Source organism: Chaetodon auriga, chromosome 5 (assembly GCF_051107435.1).
Source record: "Chaetodon auriga isolate fChaAug3 chromosome 5, fChaAug3.hap1, whole genome shotgun sequence".
Taxonomy (NCBI): domain Eukaryota; kingdom Metazoa; phylum Chordata; class Actinopteri; order Chaetodontiformes; family Chaetodontidae; genus Chaetodon; species Chaetodon auriga.
This window is the reverse complement of record NC_135078.1, coordinates 23,888,906-23,908,118: the sequence shown is the minus strand read 5'-3', so window position 1 is coordinate 23,908,118 and position 19,213 is coordinate 23,888,906. Positions and strand designations below refer to the sequence as shown.

The 19,213-nt window shown below is 43.0% G+C and overlaps 1 protein-coding gene across 2 annotated transcripts; it reads left to right on the top strand.

Moving 5' to 3' along the window:
- Positions 1-7,161: 7,161 nt before the first annotated feature.
- On the top strand, positions 7,162-17,362 carry ela3l (elastase 3 like). 2 transcript variants are annotated; one of them, XM_076730143.1, is made up of 9 exons: positions 7,162-7,420; positions 7,633-7,721; positions 7,937-8,034; positions 8,349-8,477; positions 8,916-9,052; positions 9,421-9,566; positions 10,008-10,160; positions 12,738-13,002; positions 15,716-17,362. In XM_076730143.1, the coding sequence occupies exons 1-8, from the start codon at positions 7,285-7,287 to the stop codon at positions 12,894-12,896; spliced, it is 1,047 nt and encodes a 348-aa protein (XP_076586258.1). In that variant the 5' UTR covers positions 7,162-7,284; the 3' UTR covers positions 12,897-13,002; positions 15,716-17,362. The 2 variants fall into 2 exon arrangements, with proteins under 2 accessions (XP_076586258.1, XP_076586259.1); XM_076730144.1 differs by lacking the exons at positions 12,738-13,002; positions 15,716-17,362 and adding an exon at positions 10,249-10,292.
- Positions 17,363-19,213: the final 1,851 nt, after the last annotated feature.

The following is a 19,213-nucleotide window of genomic DNA, read 5'->3' as shown; positions in this document are numbered from 1 at the left end:
TTTGCTCAATCCCATGACACCAGTGCGACAGACAATAAAAATGAGAATGTGCAACAGAGATAACCTGTAGGCTTTAACAATCTCTCACAATGTTGACTTTGTCAGGTTTGATTATGATTACTGCAGCATTGCAAATGATGCCTAAATGTGTGCCGTCATTTTTTAGGGGGTATTTCATGTGGTTTCCTACTGCTGCATTCAAAATCCAGACTTTGGAAAACAAAACAGCGACTCTGACGAGCCCAGAACTGTTGTGGATAATAGCTTCAGGTATTGCTTTTTTTATCTTTCGTTTTGGAATAATCACAATTGCAACGGTAGTTTATTTGTAACAGCTATTGCTTTAATGAATTGTTTTCCTCACAGCACCAACAGTATGTCAGTGTACAAGTAAATGACCTTGCTTGAATTAGCTGTCATATTCCTGAACGTCTTTTTGATTTCTGTTCTTTTCACTTTCACTGTGCAAGAACCTGTCAGCCAGTTTTCTTCTTTTAGTTAACAGCTGAGAGTGACTAAAAGCTGTTAATGAGACATTGTGCATATTCTTTCACCAGCTCTGATTCAACAGGAGAACTTGGAGCAGGAACAATAGAAAATGCCAGCATGTCGTATTGTTCCTGCAGCTCTATTTTCGAAAAGCAACAAAATGCCATTATGACTAAATTACATTATCTAACTGCATGTTTCTGTGTGCATGTACTGCAGAAGGGTGTTTCCAGTGGATATTCACGGTCCCTGATTTTAAAGGCTATACATCACGATACAGCAATGCTATATATGTGTAGACTTCAATTTCTTAGTTATCAACACTGTATTCTTTCTTTCTTTCTTTCTGCTGCTTTATACTTCCACAATGCAGAAGCAAATATTGTACTTGTTACTCCACTACATTTATCTGATAAGTGTGGTTCCTAGTTGCTTTTGAGATTTAGTCTCATTATGCAAAATATACAACAAATTAATTATGATGTCACGTTACAGATTGAGACAAAACTTCCAGCAGATAAACTACATATTTAGTTAGTTAAACCAGATTTACCAGCTTCAGAATGGAAGTGATGAACAGATTAATGCATCAAAAATGATAATCCGATAATATGACATAAATATGAAATATACCATTCTGCATAATGAGTACTTTTACTTTTGGTACTCTAAGTATATTTGATTATAATACTTGTCAATGTGTGACTTGCACTTGTAAAAAGAGTATCTCTGCAGTGTGGCATTGCAACTTTTACAAGATCTGAGTACCACCTCTGATTATAAATGAAACGTTCAGTCAGTTTATCATCGCCAAACTAAATGACAAAACACCATGACAAGAGAAAGGTTTAAAACTCACAACCAGTACTATCTCATCATTATTTAGTTCTTTTATCCCAAATACAACAAACCATATAGTTTAGCCTTTGCTTCATGTTCATATTTTGAAATGACTCAAGAATGAAATTAATCTGCCAGAATAAAGCACTGAATCTGCGGCTCAGGCTCGCTTCATTCTTGGATTGTTTTAGCTGTGCAGGTCTACTCACTGCTGTGCGTCCCTGGCTCTGTGGTCCTGGACATTGCTGGTCGTTCTGTTGATCTGAGACAGACAAACAGAGAGGACTTATATAAGCACTGAAGAACCTTTGAACCTTTGGTCCCTTGCCACGTAAAGGCACTAATCTCAGGCGTACCAGTATAGTGTTGACTATGTCATTAAACCAGTACTAAAAGTGACAAGAAAGGCATGGACTTCTCTGTGCAGGTTGCCATACGTAATGTGACATAATACATCAGTAAAGATTTCATAAGGAAAGCAGTTAAAAAACTGCATTTGATATATTTTTCTTGCATTTATTTTGGAAGAAAATGAATGAATTGAATAATTATCAGTGTCAAAGATAAATTCTGCATGCTGTATATAATGCAAATGCTTACTGTCACAAAGGGGGTTTTGGGCCCAAGTGCAGAACCACCACTACACGGGCAGTACCAGATTAACAGCAACAAGTACAGTCTCTGGTGTTGTGCAGGGAACAAAATCAAATGACCAAAACAGAGCAGGGTGGGTGGAGAGGGTCTGGAGCAAGAAACCTCAGGCAGGTAGCCTGGGGACTGAGCAGGGCAGAGCGGGTAACCTCAGGCGGGTAGCCTGGGGACTGAACAGGGCAGAGCGGGTAACCTCAGGCGGGTAGCCTGGGGACTGAGCAGGGCAGAGCGGGTAACCTCAGGCGGGTAGCCTGGGGACTGAGCAGGGCAGAGCGGGTAACCTCAGGCGGGTAGCCTGGGGACTGAACAGGGCAGAGCGGGTAACCTCAGGCGGGCAGCCTGGGGACTGACTAATGGTGGAGCAGCATGGCCGTCGGCATGGGCAAAACCCTTCTGGAAGCTGGCGGCAAAGGCGGGCCCCTCCCAAACAACTCAGAGACTGGAACTGGCAGGAAGCTAGCAGGCCGGTGGCTAACTGACTCATGGATTGGAACTGGTAGGGAGCTTACAGGCCGGTAGCTAGCCCACTTGTAATTGTCCTTTTTATTGCTATTGTTACATACTGTTTACAGTTGTGTCAGTACAAATGACCTTTAGATTATATATAGCACTTACTCCACATGGGGAATCTGCATTTACTGTTTTTATCTCATCACTCTTTAGATAATCTATCTCCATGCACTTTAACCTCCTAGGACCTGGCATCCACATTTTGGGTTGTCTAGACCACAATACTAAATTTTGCTCTACAAATTTAAAAAGAATGTCCTCATATGTGGACATCATTTTTCTCAGAATCTACATCATGTAAAAAGATATTTCTTTGTTTTTACGCTCATTAGGTCCCAATCAGCCCAAATAGCAAAGAGAAATTAAAAATGCATGCCGTGCAAGAGTTCAGTCTTATGAGGATAGAGTTGCATATCACACTGCAGTCATTCCTCCTACACATTTCTGCTGAATCAAATCACCTAAAATATCAATAATTACTGTAAATATTGCAATATGTAGCAGCAGAGTATCGATGCCAAAATTGTTGTCCATGTCTTTGAGCCAGATACGATCAGCATCTGCAGCCCTGTGCCGTCTGGAAATGTATCGTTGAGGTTGAGTGATCAAAGGAAAGTTTGCAAAAGACTTGCTGCTGTTAAGATGCATATACACATAAACAAATGCAATGTGGTAGTCAAAGACCACTCAGCGTTAATTGGTTGTGCAATATTCAGTCAGTGTGTCCAGTTCTGACAAAGCACTATTTTCCAGTTCCATGACACTGCAGGCTTCCCAAGACCCCAAGTAACCCCGCATATAGGAAAAACAGGGCTCCCAGATGTGAAATAGTTGTGGTTCCAAACTAAATTACTATGAATAGCTCTGCAGATATTTGTACAGACGTGCTGATGCAAAGGAATACTCAAAGGGAGAACACTCAAATGTAGACAAAGAACAATAAAAACTCAAGTAACAAACAGCACTTCTGTGTGTTCAAAAGCTAAAAATGACAAATGTGGACAAGACAGTACATAAAGTAGACAAAAATAAGATGTAGGGCTCTAATATCTGTTTTATAAATGTGAAATCTGGCTGAGGGATTAATATTTAAGCAGCGTAAGGCTGCAGCAATACATATAATTAAGCGTAGAAGCGTAAGAGAGTGAATGCCAAATTCAGGGTCTAATAGTGTTTGAGATCTCTTAATGAATATCTCTGGTTGCAGAGTTTGTAATCACTGGTGTTTCAGTTAGAATACACTAGAAGGTGCTTCACGGGATTCTTGCACTAGGCTGCAGGCTTGCACTTGGTGTGTATGTGGTTTCTAGAAAAACAGAGAACAGAAATACTACTGTAATTTACTATAATATAACACACTATACAAATTCCATTAGTTAGGCGTTAAGTCCTATAAATTGTGTCCACAGGGTATCAATACAACATCAGATATACAGATATAATTAATCTCAAAAGAGCCTAAAGCCAAACAATGAACTAAGAAAGCTTCTATTTGTTTGAAGTAAAGGATTAACTTCAAGTTATGTTTCAAGCTGCTGGTCAATTAAACTCTGAGCTCTGTCTCTAAGCCACATGTTGCCATCCAGTCTAGAAAGTCAAATTACGCAACACAACTCATCCTATATTTTCAATGAAGGCACAAAACCCCCAATACAGCCAACAAGGGAACCTTTATCTTAAATACATGCATAAGATTCACTGCAGTGAATATGATGCATATAACTATTCAAAGTAGCCGATTGGCTCCTAACACGCTGGCCAATGAAAGTGAGGGGGCTGCAAATCTGTGTGAACTGCAAGCTTCTTAACACAGGTAATTGATAGTTAATTAATTTGTCACAGAAAAAGGCAGAAAAGATGTTATTTAGTGAAAACAGCAACATCAAGCAATTGTAAACTATTGGCACATGACCATATGAGGCTCAAACACCCAATCAATTAATGACATATTGAAGCAGTAAGCAGTTCTGAGCTCTATAGCACTGTATGTGGTGAGACAGGCTGCACCCAGCCCCATTATTCCCCTGCTACTCTCTCCCACTCAACATGAAAGAAATGAAAACCTGGCAAGTACGTACAAGATCTGTAGGAAGACCAGTTCGGTCATGATGTGCTTATGAGATTTAATTAAATCAGTAGTTCCCATCCAGGGAGTTTCTGAGGGATGGTAAGCCAAAAATGTTGGGAAGCAGTGAATTAAAACCTCAGTAAACAGACAACAAAATAAAATAAACATAGGCACCAACAATCGCAAATGCGAAGGCAGGGACAGCCTTCTGTTAACATCAGTAGGAAGGATAATGATAAAGCAAATCAGCAGCAGACAGCTGATGTTTGGATTTACTTCAGGCCTCCAGCTCAAATCGCACTGCCTGTGGCAAACAAGGCAGCCCCTGGAAAATACAGCTGTATATTTTTTAAAGGCAAAGAGCTTAGCAACATGGACGTACGTGGGCTCAGAACGGCCTAAACATTACACTGTTGCTACAAACCAAAAGATCCACCACACTGTGCAGAGGCACAAAAATACCAGTGTTGGTATTGTCGGATACAAAGAGGCACATTAGTTAAAAACCACACAGCTGACTGCAGGCGGCGGCACCAACCTGCCACAATAATATTTATACGTTATTGCAAAATCTTTCTCCTTTGCTCCACATTGGGAATGGCAGCGGCCAGTACAGTGTTTACTGCCCCAAAGTGATATAAACCAACCATAAACCTCAGACAGAGTGCCATTCAGGGTTCAGCTGCCGCTCTGATAGAAAAAACAGGCTGAAGTGTACCTGTTACAAACCCCCAGGGGGGGTTCAGTTAATGAGGTGTTCTGCTTTGCTCAGCCATGAAACTAGTACGCCTCATCCCACAACATGACAGACTGCATCTGACTGCATATAAACATATCTGAGTGGCAAGGAGCAGATTTTGGAGATCAGAGGTTTTGAATTCAATATGAAGGGTTGGTGATATTTCCGGTCAGGTTAATATGTTTTCCTGCAAAAACGGTACTAAGTGAGATCGTTCACTTCATCTATTTTCATCTTCTTTTTTCTGTGTAGTTAAGTCAATTCGGCTCGGACCTCGTTTCATTATCTCGTGTCATCTGGCCACTATCAAATTAATGAATACGAGAGGTTTAATCAGAAAGTGGGAGAGGGGGGCTTCTATTCTGGACACCGGCCTGTGATAAGTTTAACGATGTTTTACAGATTTGAAGAGTAATTTTAATTAGCTTTCAATTAATTGCATGTCGCAGCTGCGGAGAAGCTCACACACGCACGTTTGGACGCACACACATTCAGGCTGAGTGTGTCTGAGCTTGTTTTGTAGTCTGTGAACAATAGATGTGTCGCTCTCACCAAACTTTGGAATTCAAAGTTCAAAGACAAGGCTGTTTTGTTGATTCGCTGCCGTAAGTTGAAGGTATTCTCCTTCGGTGTATGAAGGTCTCTTACTATCATTTTCAACGTCAAAGTTTTGTCTGACCTCCTTTTCAGATGCTGCAACCCAGTTAGATTGAGGATTGATTTTCTAAATGACTCACTTCACAAACCTTGGATGTAGTTGCAGCAAACAGACACAAAACATAGCGCTGCATTTTTTTTTTCTCTGTTGCAAAAGAATTTAAGTCAGTGTGGTTGCTAAACAGATAAATTGTCCCATCTAGTGGTGAACTGGGAGACTAAATGATTCATGAGCAGAAAGGCCAGTCTGATGAAAATGTGCTTTTTTTCAGCGCTGTAATGCTTTGTATTATGGCACAATGTTTGTTTGAAGTGGTCACAGACTAGAGATAAAGCTGCTGTAACAGCCTCAACATTCGGCCTTAATGACCTGATTCTGTCCACGTTCATGTCTCATCAAAAACACCTTACAGATCATTACATAGCACAAACTTTTTCTGTTCACATACTGTCTATTCCACCTTCTCTACTGACTCTACCTGTTAACTGCAATGCAACCTTTATTGTTCCATGTAATATTATCCAAGCAGCCTTTTATAGATTTACAATGCCCGCATGCTGAGTCACCTCAGGCCTGCACACTCTGACACTTTCATACCTCAGGAGTTGTTTCTGTGTCCTCCAAGTCTCATAATATATTCAGTTTCCATTCATTCATGTCATTATAACAACCTCATGAAACACTGGGTCAGTGTTTTAAACAGCGCGTATTTCTACGCTAACAGCACATTTACTGCATAGGAGTGGAAAATGTTGAGTGACAGGGTCAGATTTAATCAAACATATGGTCATATGATACGCCTCACATTCCTGCCACTGCAGAATCCACTGCAGAACTGTGTACGTTGTAAGATGTCAGAAAGATTGCAGTGTAGCTGTCGATATTTTCTGCACCAGTGACACCATCTGTTTCTCATTGTCCTGGTTATTCATCAATGCCTCTAAGTTTGATTTTTTTGTTTTACATTTCGGAGAAAACAGGCCACTATCAGTATTCCAGATGTTGGCTTCCCATGCTGTTACGCAAGTGTTGAATTCCAGGTTTCAGGGACGAGACTTCGGAAGGGAGAAAAGGTGGGTAAAAAGACCCAATATGATGCAGAGGCTGTGTGGCACGTGTCTCCAGCATTTACACACCTATTCAAACTATATGTGTGTCCATATGAAACCTCATGAATACATATAGCGACAGAGGATACATTGCAGCTTCATGTGAAGGTCATGGGAAACATCCCACAAAACGCACCTGTGCGATTTCCCACACAGTTTCACTGACCCTCATCGCCATTGGTCCATCTCCATCCCTGGAGGCCACGACAAACCAATAGGAATGTGTGTTACGGCATTCAGAGCGGGTGTAGCCTGTGGTGGAAAGTTTAAAAGAGAGTGTGTGTCCTGTTGTCCCTCAGCAGAAGCATCAATCAACATGATCCCCATTGTGCTGGCCTCAGTGCTCATTGCTAGCGGTAAGAACATCTGGCATCCTCTAATTCTGCCTGTAATTGTCTCTGTGTGTTCGCAGGTTTGAGTGAGTGTGTGCCTGCGTGTTACCACAACGGTGCAAGAACTGCGCAATTCTTTATCGAAAAGTAAAATGATGAAGCTCAAAAGTGATTCCATTGCTCTTCTGCCTCATGAACCGCCATCTCATGTCCATCACACTCATGTTTATTTCCAGCCCTCGGGTGCGGAGTCCCAGCCATTCAGCCCCTGACCACCCGTGTGGTCAACGGAGTAGATGCCAGGCCCTTCAGCTGGCCTTGGCAGGTATGCTAATATGTACACATCTGTCGGTGTTTTTAGATTTTCTGGCTAACCTTATGGGTGCAGCATCTGCTTACTAGATTCCAGATGCAGTGGCTAGTGAAAATTCTGTAATGAAATGGTTAATTTTAAATGAAATCAGCAAACTATGCCGTCCATCTATACACGCACAAGCTGCCTCTTACTGTATCTGTAATGTTGCTCTTTTTGGTTTCCAGATCTCTCTGCAGTATAACCGGGACGGTGAATGGAGACACACTTGTGGAGGATCTCTGATTGCTGCCAACTGGGTCTTGACTGCTGCTCACTGCATCAAGTACGAGCAGCAGAGGAGCATGAACACAACCACCAGTGCCCACATCAGTCACACACACCTGTTAAATGTTCTGTGCTTATTCTGCACCACACCGCTAATCCTAAACCCAAAACCTCAGTTGACCTTGACAGAAATGAGGATTGGGCGAGTCATGAAGTCCAAAGGTTTGCAACCCAAATGTCACACTGATAAAACAGCACAGTCAAGGTCATGTTGACTGTTGATCAGATCATATCATCTACATGCCACCACATTTAATCATAAAGTCTTCTGTCTGGTTTAGCATGGGTCTCAACAGTCTCTCTCTCTCCCAGCTCCGCATTGTCCTACAGGGTGTATGTGGGCAAATACAACCTGGTGGAGGAAGAGGCTGGCTCCGAGGCCATCCTGCCTGAGAAGATTGTTGTTCATGAGAAATGGAATCCCATCTTTGTGGCCTTCGGGTAAGACAAGCACCACCTTACAATGGAAAGGGCAGTCTGCCTGCTGTAAGTCTGCGACACACAGTACATCATAATCCGCCCTGTGTCGAGGTGAAAAAGTGGGCCGGTTTTTTTAAATTTCATTTGTTCACTTCAGTCTGGCACATCATGCCTTCAACACAAGTTCCAGCCCCTTAATATCACGGCAGTGTTCACCCTCAAAGGTGGAGGTGGACTCTTTCCACTGTGGAAAAGTAGAGAGATAAGATTAGCCATTGAACTGATTTATTTGTATGCGCAGACAATAAAAGAACGCAAAAATACTGACTGCACTCAATCTCATTATCTTATCTAGCTTTGTTTATCTCTCCTCTCTGGCTCTGGAGGAAGATTTTAAATTGCTTGTCAGTACAGCCTCATTCCTAAATCTTTCTCTCTCTGTTTCTGTCTGTCACGCAGTAACGACATCGCCCTGATCAAGCTGTCAGAGCCTGTGACTTTGAGCAGCCATGTGCAGTTGGGATGCATTCCTCCTGCTGGCACTGTGCTGCCCAACCTCTACCCCTGCTACATCACTGGATGGGGCAGGCTGTACAGTAAGTCCCTGTCTGTGGAAGGCTGGGCTCTGTTTACGACTCCATCACTGTACCTAATTTCAGCTGAGCGCGTGTGACACGTCTTCACGTTACTGTACAATAGGGTGTTCAGCTGGTGTGATGTTTGGGTTTATAACCAGCTGTGTGTGATAGGGGTTACCCAGGGAAACCTCCAGAGTTGGGATGAAAATCACATGCATGAGATTTTAGCTGAAACTTCCTGGGGGGGTGGGGGGTGGGGATTACTCATAAATTGAAATTTTGGGTCGGACTGTGAATCTGGCGCTTGGGGAAATGCTGTAAAGCAGATTTGACAGACGGCTAGTGTATGTGGATGATGGTAATAGACTCTGTCTGTGTGTTTGTAGCCGGGGGCCCCATTGCTGATAAGCTGCAGCAGGCTTTGATGCCTGTGGCTGACCATGCCACCTGCTCCCAGCCTGACTGGTGGGGTATCGCTCTCAGGACCTCCATGGTGTGTGCGGGTGGGGATGGAATCGTGGCTGGATGCAACGTAAGTCCGGACTTTATGTGTGTGTTTTTGTTTTTAAATCCCGGTGGGGACTTTAAACTGACTGCACACCAACCCATGGGGACCTCCTGTCAGTGTGTGAGCTTGGTTTGTTTGTGTTTTCAGTTATTTCTTCCTTTTTTTTTTCCTCTAAATAATTCAGAATTATTAAACTTACATCGGAAAGCTTGTGCAGCCTCCTTACTGGAAAACTCTGCTTAATTCTGACAGTAATTTGAACGCAACTAGTGTGTTCAAATAAGGGAATCAGGGGAAAACACATCACGCTCATGTGTTGTCTAGCTGCCCCTTGTGTCTCCCCATTAAACTTGGTGAAACAGTGAGTCTGACTGGGATTCTCATAGCCGTGTCTTGCCAGTCTACCAGTAACTCCACCAAATGAATAAAACATAAGCTTTCCTCCTCTCTCTCCTCTCTGTCCAGGGTGACTCTGGCGGCCCTCTGAACTGTCAGAACGCTGCAGGTGCCTGGGAGGTCCACGGCATCGCCAGCTTCGTCTCCGGCCTCGGCTGCAACTATGAGAAGAAACCCACCGTCTTCACCAGAGTCTCCGCTTTCAACGACTGGATCAGCCAGGTAAGGGAAGCGCCTTCAGCCGGCTTACAGTAAATGCTGTTTCCTTGTTTCATTTTTCAGCTACTGACTAAATGATTTGTATTTTCAGGCTATGATGAACAACTAAAGAAGATAGAGCACCAATAAAAAAAAAAGAATCAGCTAACTGAATTTGTCTTGCGTGCCGCGTGTGTCTTTGAATACCCACCAGATTTAGCAGACTCTCACATCTGATAAACACACACCCAGATGAATAGTGAATGAATCCTAAACCCTATTAAGCTCCATTAACTGATTCTGTGCTCTCGTGTGAGTGTCTGGAAATGGAAACCATGTCAACAAATGTCCAGCAGGTGTCCTCATACACTCATGATAGGAGATTGGTTCTGACAGCTTCTTAAAGCAGGACAAGGGGCAGAGTGACCAATGTTTCTGCCTGGAAAACAACGACAGATGTGATACACTGCAAACAGCTCACATAAAATAAGCAAGTGATTCACACAAAATTGTCCATCTACAATATGTCCAATAACACCAAGTTGCATATTGGATGATTAGAGCGAGCGGTGTGTGCCGTTAGGAAATAGACCCTTCATATGAAATATGAATCTAATATCCCTGCTTGAAACTGACCTCGTTTGTCCCCGTGCCCTCGCAGCAGGAGGGCCTTATGAAAACCATCACATTCATCTGAGGGGTCTATCTTTCCTCACGATAACAGCGCTCTGAAAATGAAGAAGGCGAGAAAGGCAACACTGAGATTAACACTTCTGTCATTTTTCCCCTCACTGTGATGAGATGAGAGAGTTGGGTGGGGGCAGAATTAAGAAAGAAATTAAATTGCCTCTTCTTTCTTTCTTTTCTTTTTTTTTATCTCATCCTTTCTCCTTTCTCTCTGCCACATTTTCAAGACTCACACACACATTGATAAGTTTTGACAGCATAATGAAGGTGTGCCAGCGTCTTCTTTGACACGAGAGGCAATGATCAGACATGACACGTCCTGCAAGAGCAAGTAATAATAACAGTGTGTGTGTGTGTGATTGTGCATGTGTGTATGCGTGTGTGCATTAGGAGCAGACAGAGGGAGACACAGGGAGTTTTAGTGTGTGTCTGTGATTATCTCAGGCTATATTTGACTGCATTTCTCTGATATGATGAATCACTCTTCTGAAGCAGCTCTCTCCAGAGTATCAGCCTGTGATCACTGATAACTATCCCATCTAAGCTCTCATGTAAGCTACAGGACAAGTGCTGCTCCCTGACTAATTCAGTCTGATTTGGATGAAAAATGAAGGTATCCACCAATATTGCCTGTCTGCATTTCAAGTGCATCCATAAAAATAAACAGAAAGGTCTCACAAGCACTTTGTTTTGTTACAGCACTGATAATGTAGCACAGCATGAATATGGGATCATGTAATACTGAGGGCTATTCATCAAAATTTGATAAAATAACTAGGCTAAAAACGTAATTAAACATTTTAATGTGCCTGACTGTATCATGACATCCCAACTATTAGACAGGAGCAAAATATGACATATTCTACCTGGTGCTGAAATCATTAGATTGATTAATTATGCAATTGTAAGATAGATGTAATAACTAAAGTCATTATAATAACAGTTATTCATAACAATTTCACAAACAGAGCCTGTTAAGATCCAGGATTAATTACACTTTTGGCTCATTTAGTGCTGCATTTAATGACATTTATCAAGCTCCATCATCTGGCAGTCATTACATCGTCAGCCACTGCATTCCTGTGTAATCTACACACTGTACCTCTTGAAGTATTGCCAATACTGTATGAGCACCAGTGCAGGACTCGGATCAAACTGTTGCTCTCTGGGTCTGTTTCCTTTCAAAGCTTCTTTTTTTTTCTTTTTTTTTGTCTGACGGCTGTGGTGAGGATGAGAATGAGGCCTCAAAAGAATGCTTTGTCTCAGGCTGAACTCTGTGGGTCAGGGTACCCCACTCACACACACACACACACACACACACACACACACACACACACACACACACACACACACACACAAAGAGAGGCAGACAGAGAGCAGAATCCCCCTGGGACACCATGCTGTTGTGCTGAATACCAATGAGGAGAAGAGGGGCAACAAGTTTGAAGTTTGTGCAGCTGCTCTTCAGCTTCATGCGACCCGTTTTAAGCGTGCCAAGCACTGCAGCCCTGCCTTTATGAGGCCGAAATATACTGTGCAGTTTGATTTGACAATAATTCATTACAAGGATACAACATTTCTGCTTTAATGAGTGCACAGCACCATTTCCTTTTATTGCTCTGTGTTTTTCTTTCTTTCCCGGGCTGAATTTCTTTTACTGTACCATCACTGACTGCTTGGCTTGTTGCGTTGACCTTTCTCACTGTGCAACAGTGTTGAGCACAGGATCTTCACAGAGGTGTGAGAGGAAAAGCCCTTGATGGGATGTTCCCAGCGTCCTTGTATAAATAGCACAGTAGTAACAGACTGAGAGAGGGAGAGGGAGGGACGGGTGGCGGAGCGGGGAGGGACTGGGCGATGATGAGCAGTCACACTGACAGCAGCATCTCCGCTCTGTCGCCCTGCGCCTGTCAGCAGTCACTGGGAACCGGCCGGGACTCCGCCAGCTCCACTTCATTAACAGCCCGGTGCCGGCCGTCCGAGCGCGCTGCTCGGCCATATTGCCGAACGGTCGAACGGACTCTGCTGACCTACTTGGAGACAAAAGTTCCCGCCTCGCAAGCAATGTGGTGAAGTTGCTGGAGATCGGCGCTCGTTTTGGAGATCTCACGTGAACGCGGTGCGCAGCTGAGGCGCGCGCGAAGGACGGGGCGCATGGACAGCAGAGGGATGAATTAAGGTAGGCTGTTACATGAAACATGTATGTGCTTCAAGTGACACTGCAAATGTGAAGTCACACTGAGTCATTTGTGGAGTTTTTCCAACCTCATCTGAAATCTGTACCAAAGAATTTCATAAAACATTTAGACAATGAGTTTTGTTTTGTCCTCTCAGGGATATTATTCTTATGTATAGCATTACTTGCACCCATTAAGACAATTTTAAAATGCCTGTTTTCAAATTGCACGTAACATATAATGATTTTGTTAATTACCGCAATTAAGATAATAGGACAACCAATAATTAAACGCCCGATTAAGCTCAGTGAGACAAATCACCAACTATGTGGCCATGCTGTTAAATAGTTAAAAGTGTCAGAACTCCAGTTCACAGTGAAGTTGTGGCCACGCAGCTGGTGCTGTCAAATGAGCTGGGGAGGAAGGGAGGAAGTTCAGTCATACGAGATGCTAGTCTACTGCAAGGTGATGCATTATGCACAAGGACTGTTTTCCATGTAGTCACTACAGGTGTGTGTTGAGTGCAGTTGTATGCCTGAGTGCACTGCCCATTTGGCTGTAAAATGAGCATTCATCTGTGCATGTAGGCTTGCATTTGCATCAATTTACATTAGATTGGTTGCATGTGTACACAAAAGGCCTTTATACCAGTCAATGGCACCATTCACAAACAAGCAAATGAGAGCAGAAGCACACACTCATGCTGTTTTTTTGCTGCTTCCTATTTCCTACAGCCACAGAGGCATTACATAACAGACACATTTTAGTTATCTGTGTATTGATTGTGGCCTCAGGGAGTGTGTGCATGTGTGTTTATGTATGGTTGCGTGTGGCCAGTCAGTCATGTGCTGTTCTGACCTTTGAGCCTTTAAATCTCCCAAAGCAAACACTCCATCATTCAAACTCCTGCAACAGTGAGGTGATTTACTGACACATCGTTTTGCGAATGATGTTGGGCCTCTTCAAACTCAGAGCAGTCATAGGACTCACCTGTCATGACCAGCGATGCATCAAATTTGCCAGAATCCAAGTGCACAAGTCTCTTTTTGTGTAGGAACAGGACTCACAATTATTTTGCCGTCCCGTGTGTGAATTTGTAACATAACCCCACTTCATTTTTACTCTAATTTGGGCTGTTTATGCTCTGTTTGAACACATTTGCTTGTTTGCAGTATGGTCACTAATACAGCAATCTTGTGTTCAGAGGAAATGCATTTATCTTGCAAATGAGAACAAATTATCCTTGTAGCTATTAAAACATGCACCACGACAATCTACTTTGGAAAGAACAAGTTATGAAAATGTCTTATAATTGATGATAATGAATAACTAGTGGGACTGCTGGGTGTTTTCTTGTTATATGCACTGCTGACTGTCTGAAATCAATATTAGCACGCAGTCCTCTGTTCCATTACATTGCTCACACTCATTTGATTACTCTCTGTAGCTCACATTCACACTCTTCCCTGTCACATCTCTCTGTCCTCTAATAGCCTACACATTCCTCGCTTTTGCTCTAATTGAAATTGTAAACTGGATGCGCTACATTTGGCGTCACCTGACTTCTCGGAAAAACTTCCTCGGGATGTTTTGGAAATGTTCTGTAAAACAGTGAGGGCAGTTTTATTGACAGTAATCCCAGTTAGAGATTATGAGGGTAATTCTCCCCACAGTGATGCCACCAGCATCCTGAGAGGGACCCATCTGGTGCAAACAGAGACTGACTTCATGCGTTGGAGAGCAGATCAAATGCATCACTGCCACCTACTCTGACTAGGAGCCATCCATCTTTATTTGGCTTGGTCATAAAATGCCTATAAAGGGAAGGATAACTTTGAAATGAGTTCTCAACAGCGAGCTTGGACTGTTGCAGCCCTCAGTTGGAGAGAGGAGGAAATATGTGGTCTCATTAGAAATGCATTAGAGGGAAGGGAGAGAGGTATAGAAGCGAGGAGATGAGCTCGAGTTTTTATCTGTTAAACTCTGAGAGGGAAAATATTCACACTCTCAAACTCGTGCTTCCCTCTCTCTCTCTCTCTCCCACACACACACACATACAAACACACACCAGTACACCTCAGTGACCCATTTAATATCAGCCACAAAACTGGCAACTCTATATTCCCACGTGATCCTCCTGAAAACACATTACTGCTGAAACTCATTCAAAATAATTCAGAGAGGAAAAGTGCTTACCGGCACCTTCTTTATCAGTTTAATAACTTCATTGCTCCCTGCCTGTACAGATGAAACAAGAGTAAAAAAGAATGTGTCGACACAGAACGGCAGCTGAAAGGCACCTTCTTGTCCTGTGACGCTCTCCTATCGTCCACAGGTTATTATACATAACAAAATCCTCAGAATTTATTTCTCTCTTCACCTGTCTGACACTTTTCTTGTACATTAGAGCTACAGAGATAATATAATAACAAAATGTTCTGCAGTTAAAAAAAGAATGGACATCCTCACGCGGGTACTGGACGTGCGTAGGCTGTTCCATATATAGCGGCTGCAGGGATTAATCCACCTTGACCTAGTGACTAACTTGTCAGAGAGAAAGTAATCTTTCCTGAGCTGACCTCACTAGTGGACTCAGGAGGCCCACGTGACAGGCGGGTTAACTGTGGCCAAGTATGTCAAGGTGTGTGTGTGTGTGTGCATGTGCTTGGCAAATTAAATCGGCATTTTCATGTGATGTATTTTCTTCATTATCAGGGTGAATCTTGGCACCGGATTCAGCTTTCAGACCCTCCTGTGGACTGTGATGTGACCAGAGTGAGCCACCCAGTCGACCATGGATCATGATCTGAGGATGGGCCTGTCTGTGTGGGCCATTGTGGCCATCGTTTGTAACTCCGCGGTGGGCGTCCTCATCCTCATCCTCTTCGTCATCCTCTACAAGGCCTGCAAGGTGCCTTCACACCAAGAGAAAGTGCCAGTTTTCACAGCAGAGCCGGATCATAAGAAGGCTGAACAGAAGTACCTGCTGACTGCGGCCTGATGATGAAGACTTGAGATACAGACAAAATTCACCTTTGTCCATCAAGAGGAGATCAAGCAAACGTTGAGTTTCAGAACATTAAGAGACTCATAGTTATCATCTGTATTTATCTTCCTCTTCAGCTTATTACTGTCACTCAGTAACTCCTTTTGTCTCACACACTGTTCACCATCAGCCTCTCATCTATGCCGTTCAATGGAGCTCACAGTGAGCTAACTGCGTTAAGAGTTGCGGCAAGACCGACAACAACAACAAGCGCGCCCAATCCTCTTATCTCTGCTGTGCGTCGCTGGGACTGTCCATCTGTCAGTCTGTTTGCTCTGCTCTACACAGGCAAGCCATGATCTCCTCCACTCCTCCTTTCTTTTTCATCCCTCCATACGAGACAGCTGAGAGGCTGTGGAGGAGAAACGGTGAAAACACAATGGATTGTAAAGGGAAAGTTTGGGGTGACGGGTTTAGTTGAGAGTTACGTGTAAGAGGTAAAGAGGAAAAAGTACACGGCTCTGCGTTCGCCAGCTGCAGCCTTAAGGATGGCAACGACAGAGCCGCAGACACGACATGTAGAAACCAAAAGCCTGACAGAGACAGCAGGGAGAGAGATGCTGCTGGGGGAAAAAGTGTGTGAGAGTCAAGACAGGGCGGAGAAGGAGGCAGACGGAGATAAAGGGCAGATATTTGGCGGGGATGATAAAGTGCAGAGGAAGAATCGGGCTTTGATGTGTTGTTTACAGGGAGGGAGCTCGAGGCCCCTGTTTGACAGTCTCCTCGTTTGACACACGAGCTTCCACCGATCCGACTCCCATGGGATTAAAAGCAAAAGCAAAAATGTTACCCGTGTCCCGGTGTGCCTCTCTTTCATTTTGTGAGCTCCTGTAAAGACTGAATAAGATATTTATAGACAGCCTTCACCAGAAATGACAGAGTGAACACTCACAGTCTCACAGCAACGAGTGAGAATGGTGTTTATTGGAGTGAATGTGCTGCAGCTAACGCACCAACTGTGTGATACCAATATTGTCTAAATAATGGAAGAGGCATGAGTGTCATTATAATTATATCTCCACATCATCAGAATAAAAAGTGCTGCATTCCAGTGCACAGTTTTGTCTCACATATGATTTATTATTATTATTATTAATGAAAGGGCTCTTCACAGAAACGCTCTTTATTTTTGTGTTGAAATCTAATCTCAGGTATGAGTTAAAGAGGTAAAAATATGCTGATTTGATTTTCCGTGCAGCACTTTTTGCTCTACATTGATTTGTGGGATATTTCTGTTCAGCTTACATGTAATGATGAACAGTGATATGTACCGAGGTGAGTAGTTGTTTAAATGAAATAAAACAAATTAAGACATGTTTGGTATTTGATAAATTATTGAAATCAGGTTGCAGCTTCTTATGTGTGAACTTTCCTTTCCATATCAATATAATTGAATAACTTGGGACTAAAACTGGTAGTGATCAGTTTTTTTATTTTCATGGATTCAGTGATCAATCAAAGAACAATCAACAGAATAACTGATGCTGAAAATAGTCATTTGTTGCAGCTCTACACTTTATAAATAGCTATTGTTTCACTGTGGCAGTTACCATTATGTCTATGTCTCGTGTTAATGACAGTTTATTTATTCCTCACACAATAAACTGATCCACTCTTGTGTATAACTAATGTGGTCCACAGTCGATATCGCTGTGCCTCTTTGGTGTGAATTAGTGCTAATGGGCCACCCAATAATTCTTTAACCGTTGCTTCAGCTTCCTGCAATTATCAGTGAGGAACACGCTGATCTCAACTGTGACCCACATCCTGTTGTTGGCCAAAAGTCACACTTATCTGGGAACCGCGATCCAGCGTCATTAGAGGGGGAACGTCTGAATGTGACAACTGCTGCTGTTTCATAAGAATAATAATAAGAAGAAGAAGAAGAAGCGTACTGAGTGCTTTTGCTTTTGATACTTGAAGTACATTTTGCTTAAGTGCAGATTTTTTACTTTCTAATGGAGTATTTGCAATGCGATGTACTTGTACTTGTCTAAAGTATCCGAATACCTCTTTGACCGCTTCATAAAGGCAGGTGATTGGTTGTCACTGATATCATTCCTGTGAACCACTCATGAGCCTGTGAGAGCCATGGATTTATCACAGATCTTATGATATGAGAACTGTGTCTTGTTGTTTGTTTGCAGTGGAGATGTATCAGCTGCATGTGGAATGAGTGTGTGTGTGGCTCAAACGGAGTGTATGAATACATGTATGCACAAGCGTAAAACAGTGGTTTATAGCACGTGTGAGACAGATGGTTAGGGTCTTTGGTGGGCTGTTGATTTGAAATTTATCTCCACGGCTGTCTGTTGTTTGTTCCCCTTCTGTTTATCTGCCTGCCAGTTTATCTCTCTCTCTCTCTCATTTACTGTTTTCCTCTTGTTTGTTTCTTTAATCCCATATAACGACATCAGTGCCAGACACATGCAAGCTGGCAAGCACACATCCAGTGATCAACTCCACTGTGAGCTGTGTGGATGTGGAGGTCAGCGAGCTCTGACTCACACACTGTTTGAACCACTGAACTGATCTCCCCTGTTTTTCAACTCAGATCCTCCTTTTGAGAGAGCTGAAGGAGTTTGTCAATGGATCCCCTGTGATACCAGTGAAGGAAAACACTCAATAAGAATCCATCATTCATCTGCTCTCCTGCCCATCACTCTTCCATTGATCCCTCCGTCTCAGATTCGATGTTTGCTGAGAGTTCATCCAGTGGAGATTAGACATGGTTACTCAGCCCTGCATCCATCGCTCCATCCCTTCATCTCAGAGAACGCATTATGCAGCAGCAAAGCAATTTCCCAGGTTTTCCAGTGGTAGCTGAAATGGAAGAGGCTAGCTGAGCTCAGTATAGTGTTATATAATGAACAGGACAAATATTAAAGAGAGATTACTAATAAACATACAAGGGGCCAGTAATCTGCAGCCCCATCTGCACTGCTGGAGGGGTTGCATAACCCACATCAGCCCAGACTGAATCATGGCCAGTCTTTGTGTGTGTGTGTGTGTGTGTGTGTGTGTGTGTGTGTGTGTGTGTGTGTGTGTGCGTGTGTGTGTGTGTGTGTGTGTGTGTGTGTGTGTGTGTCTAAGTGAGTGTGTGTTAACTAAGGGATCAAATGTTAATCTATGTTTTGGACACTACATGCTCAAAATGTGTGGGATTT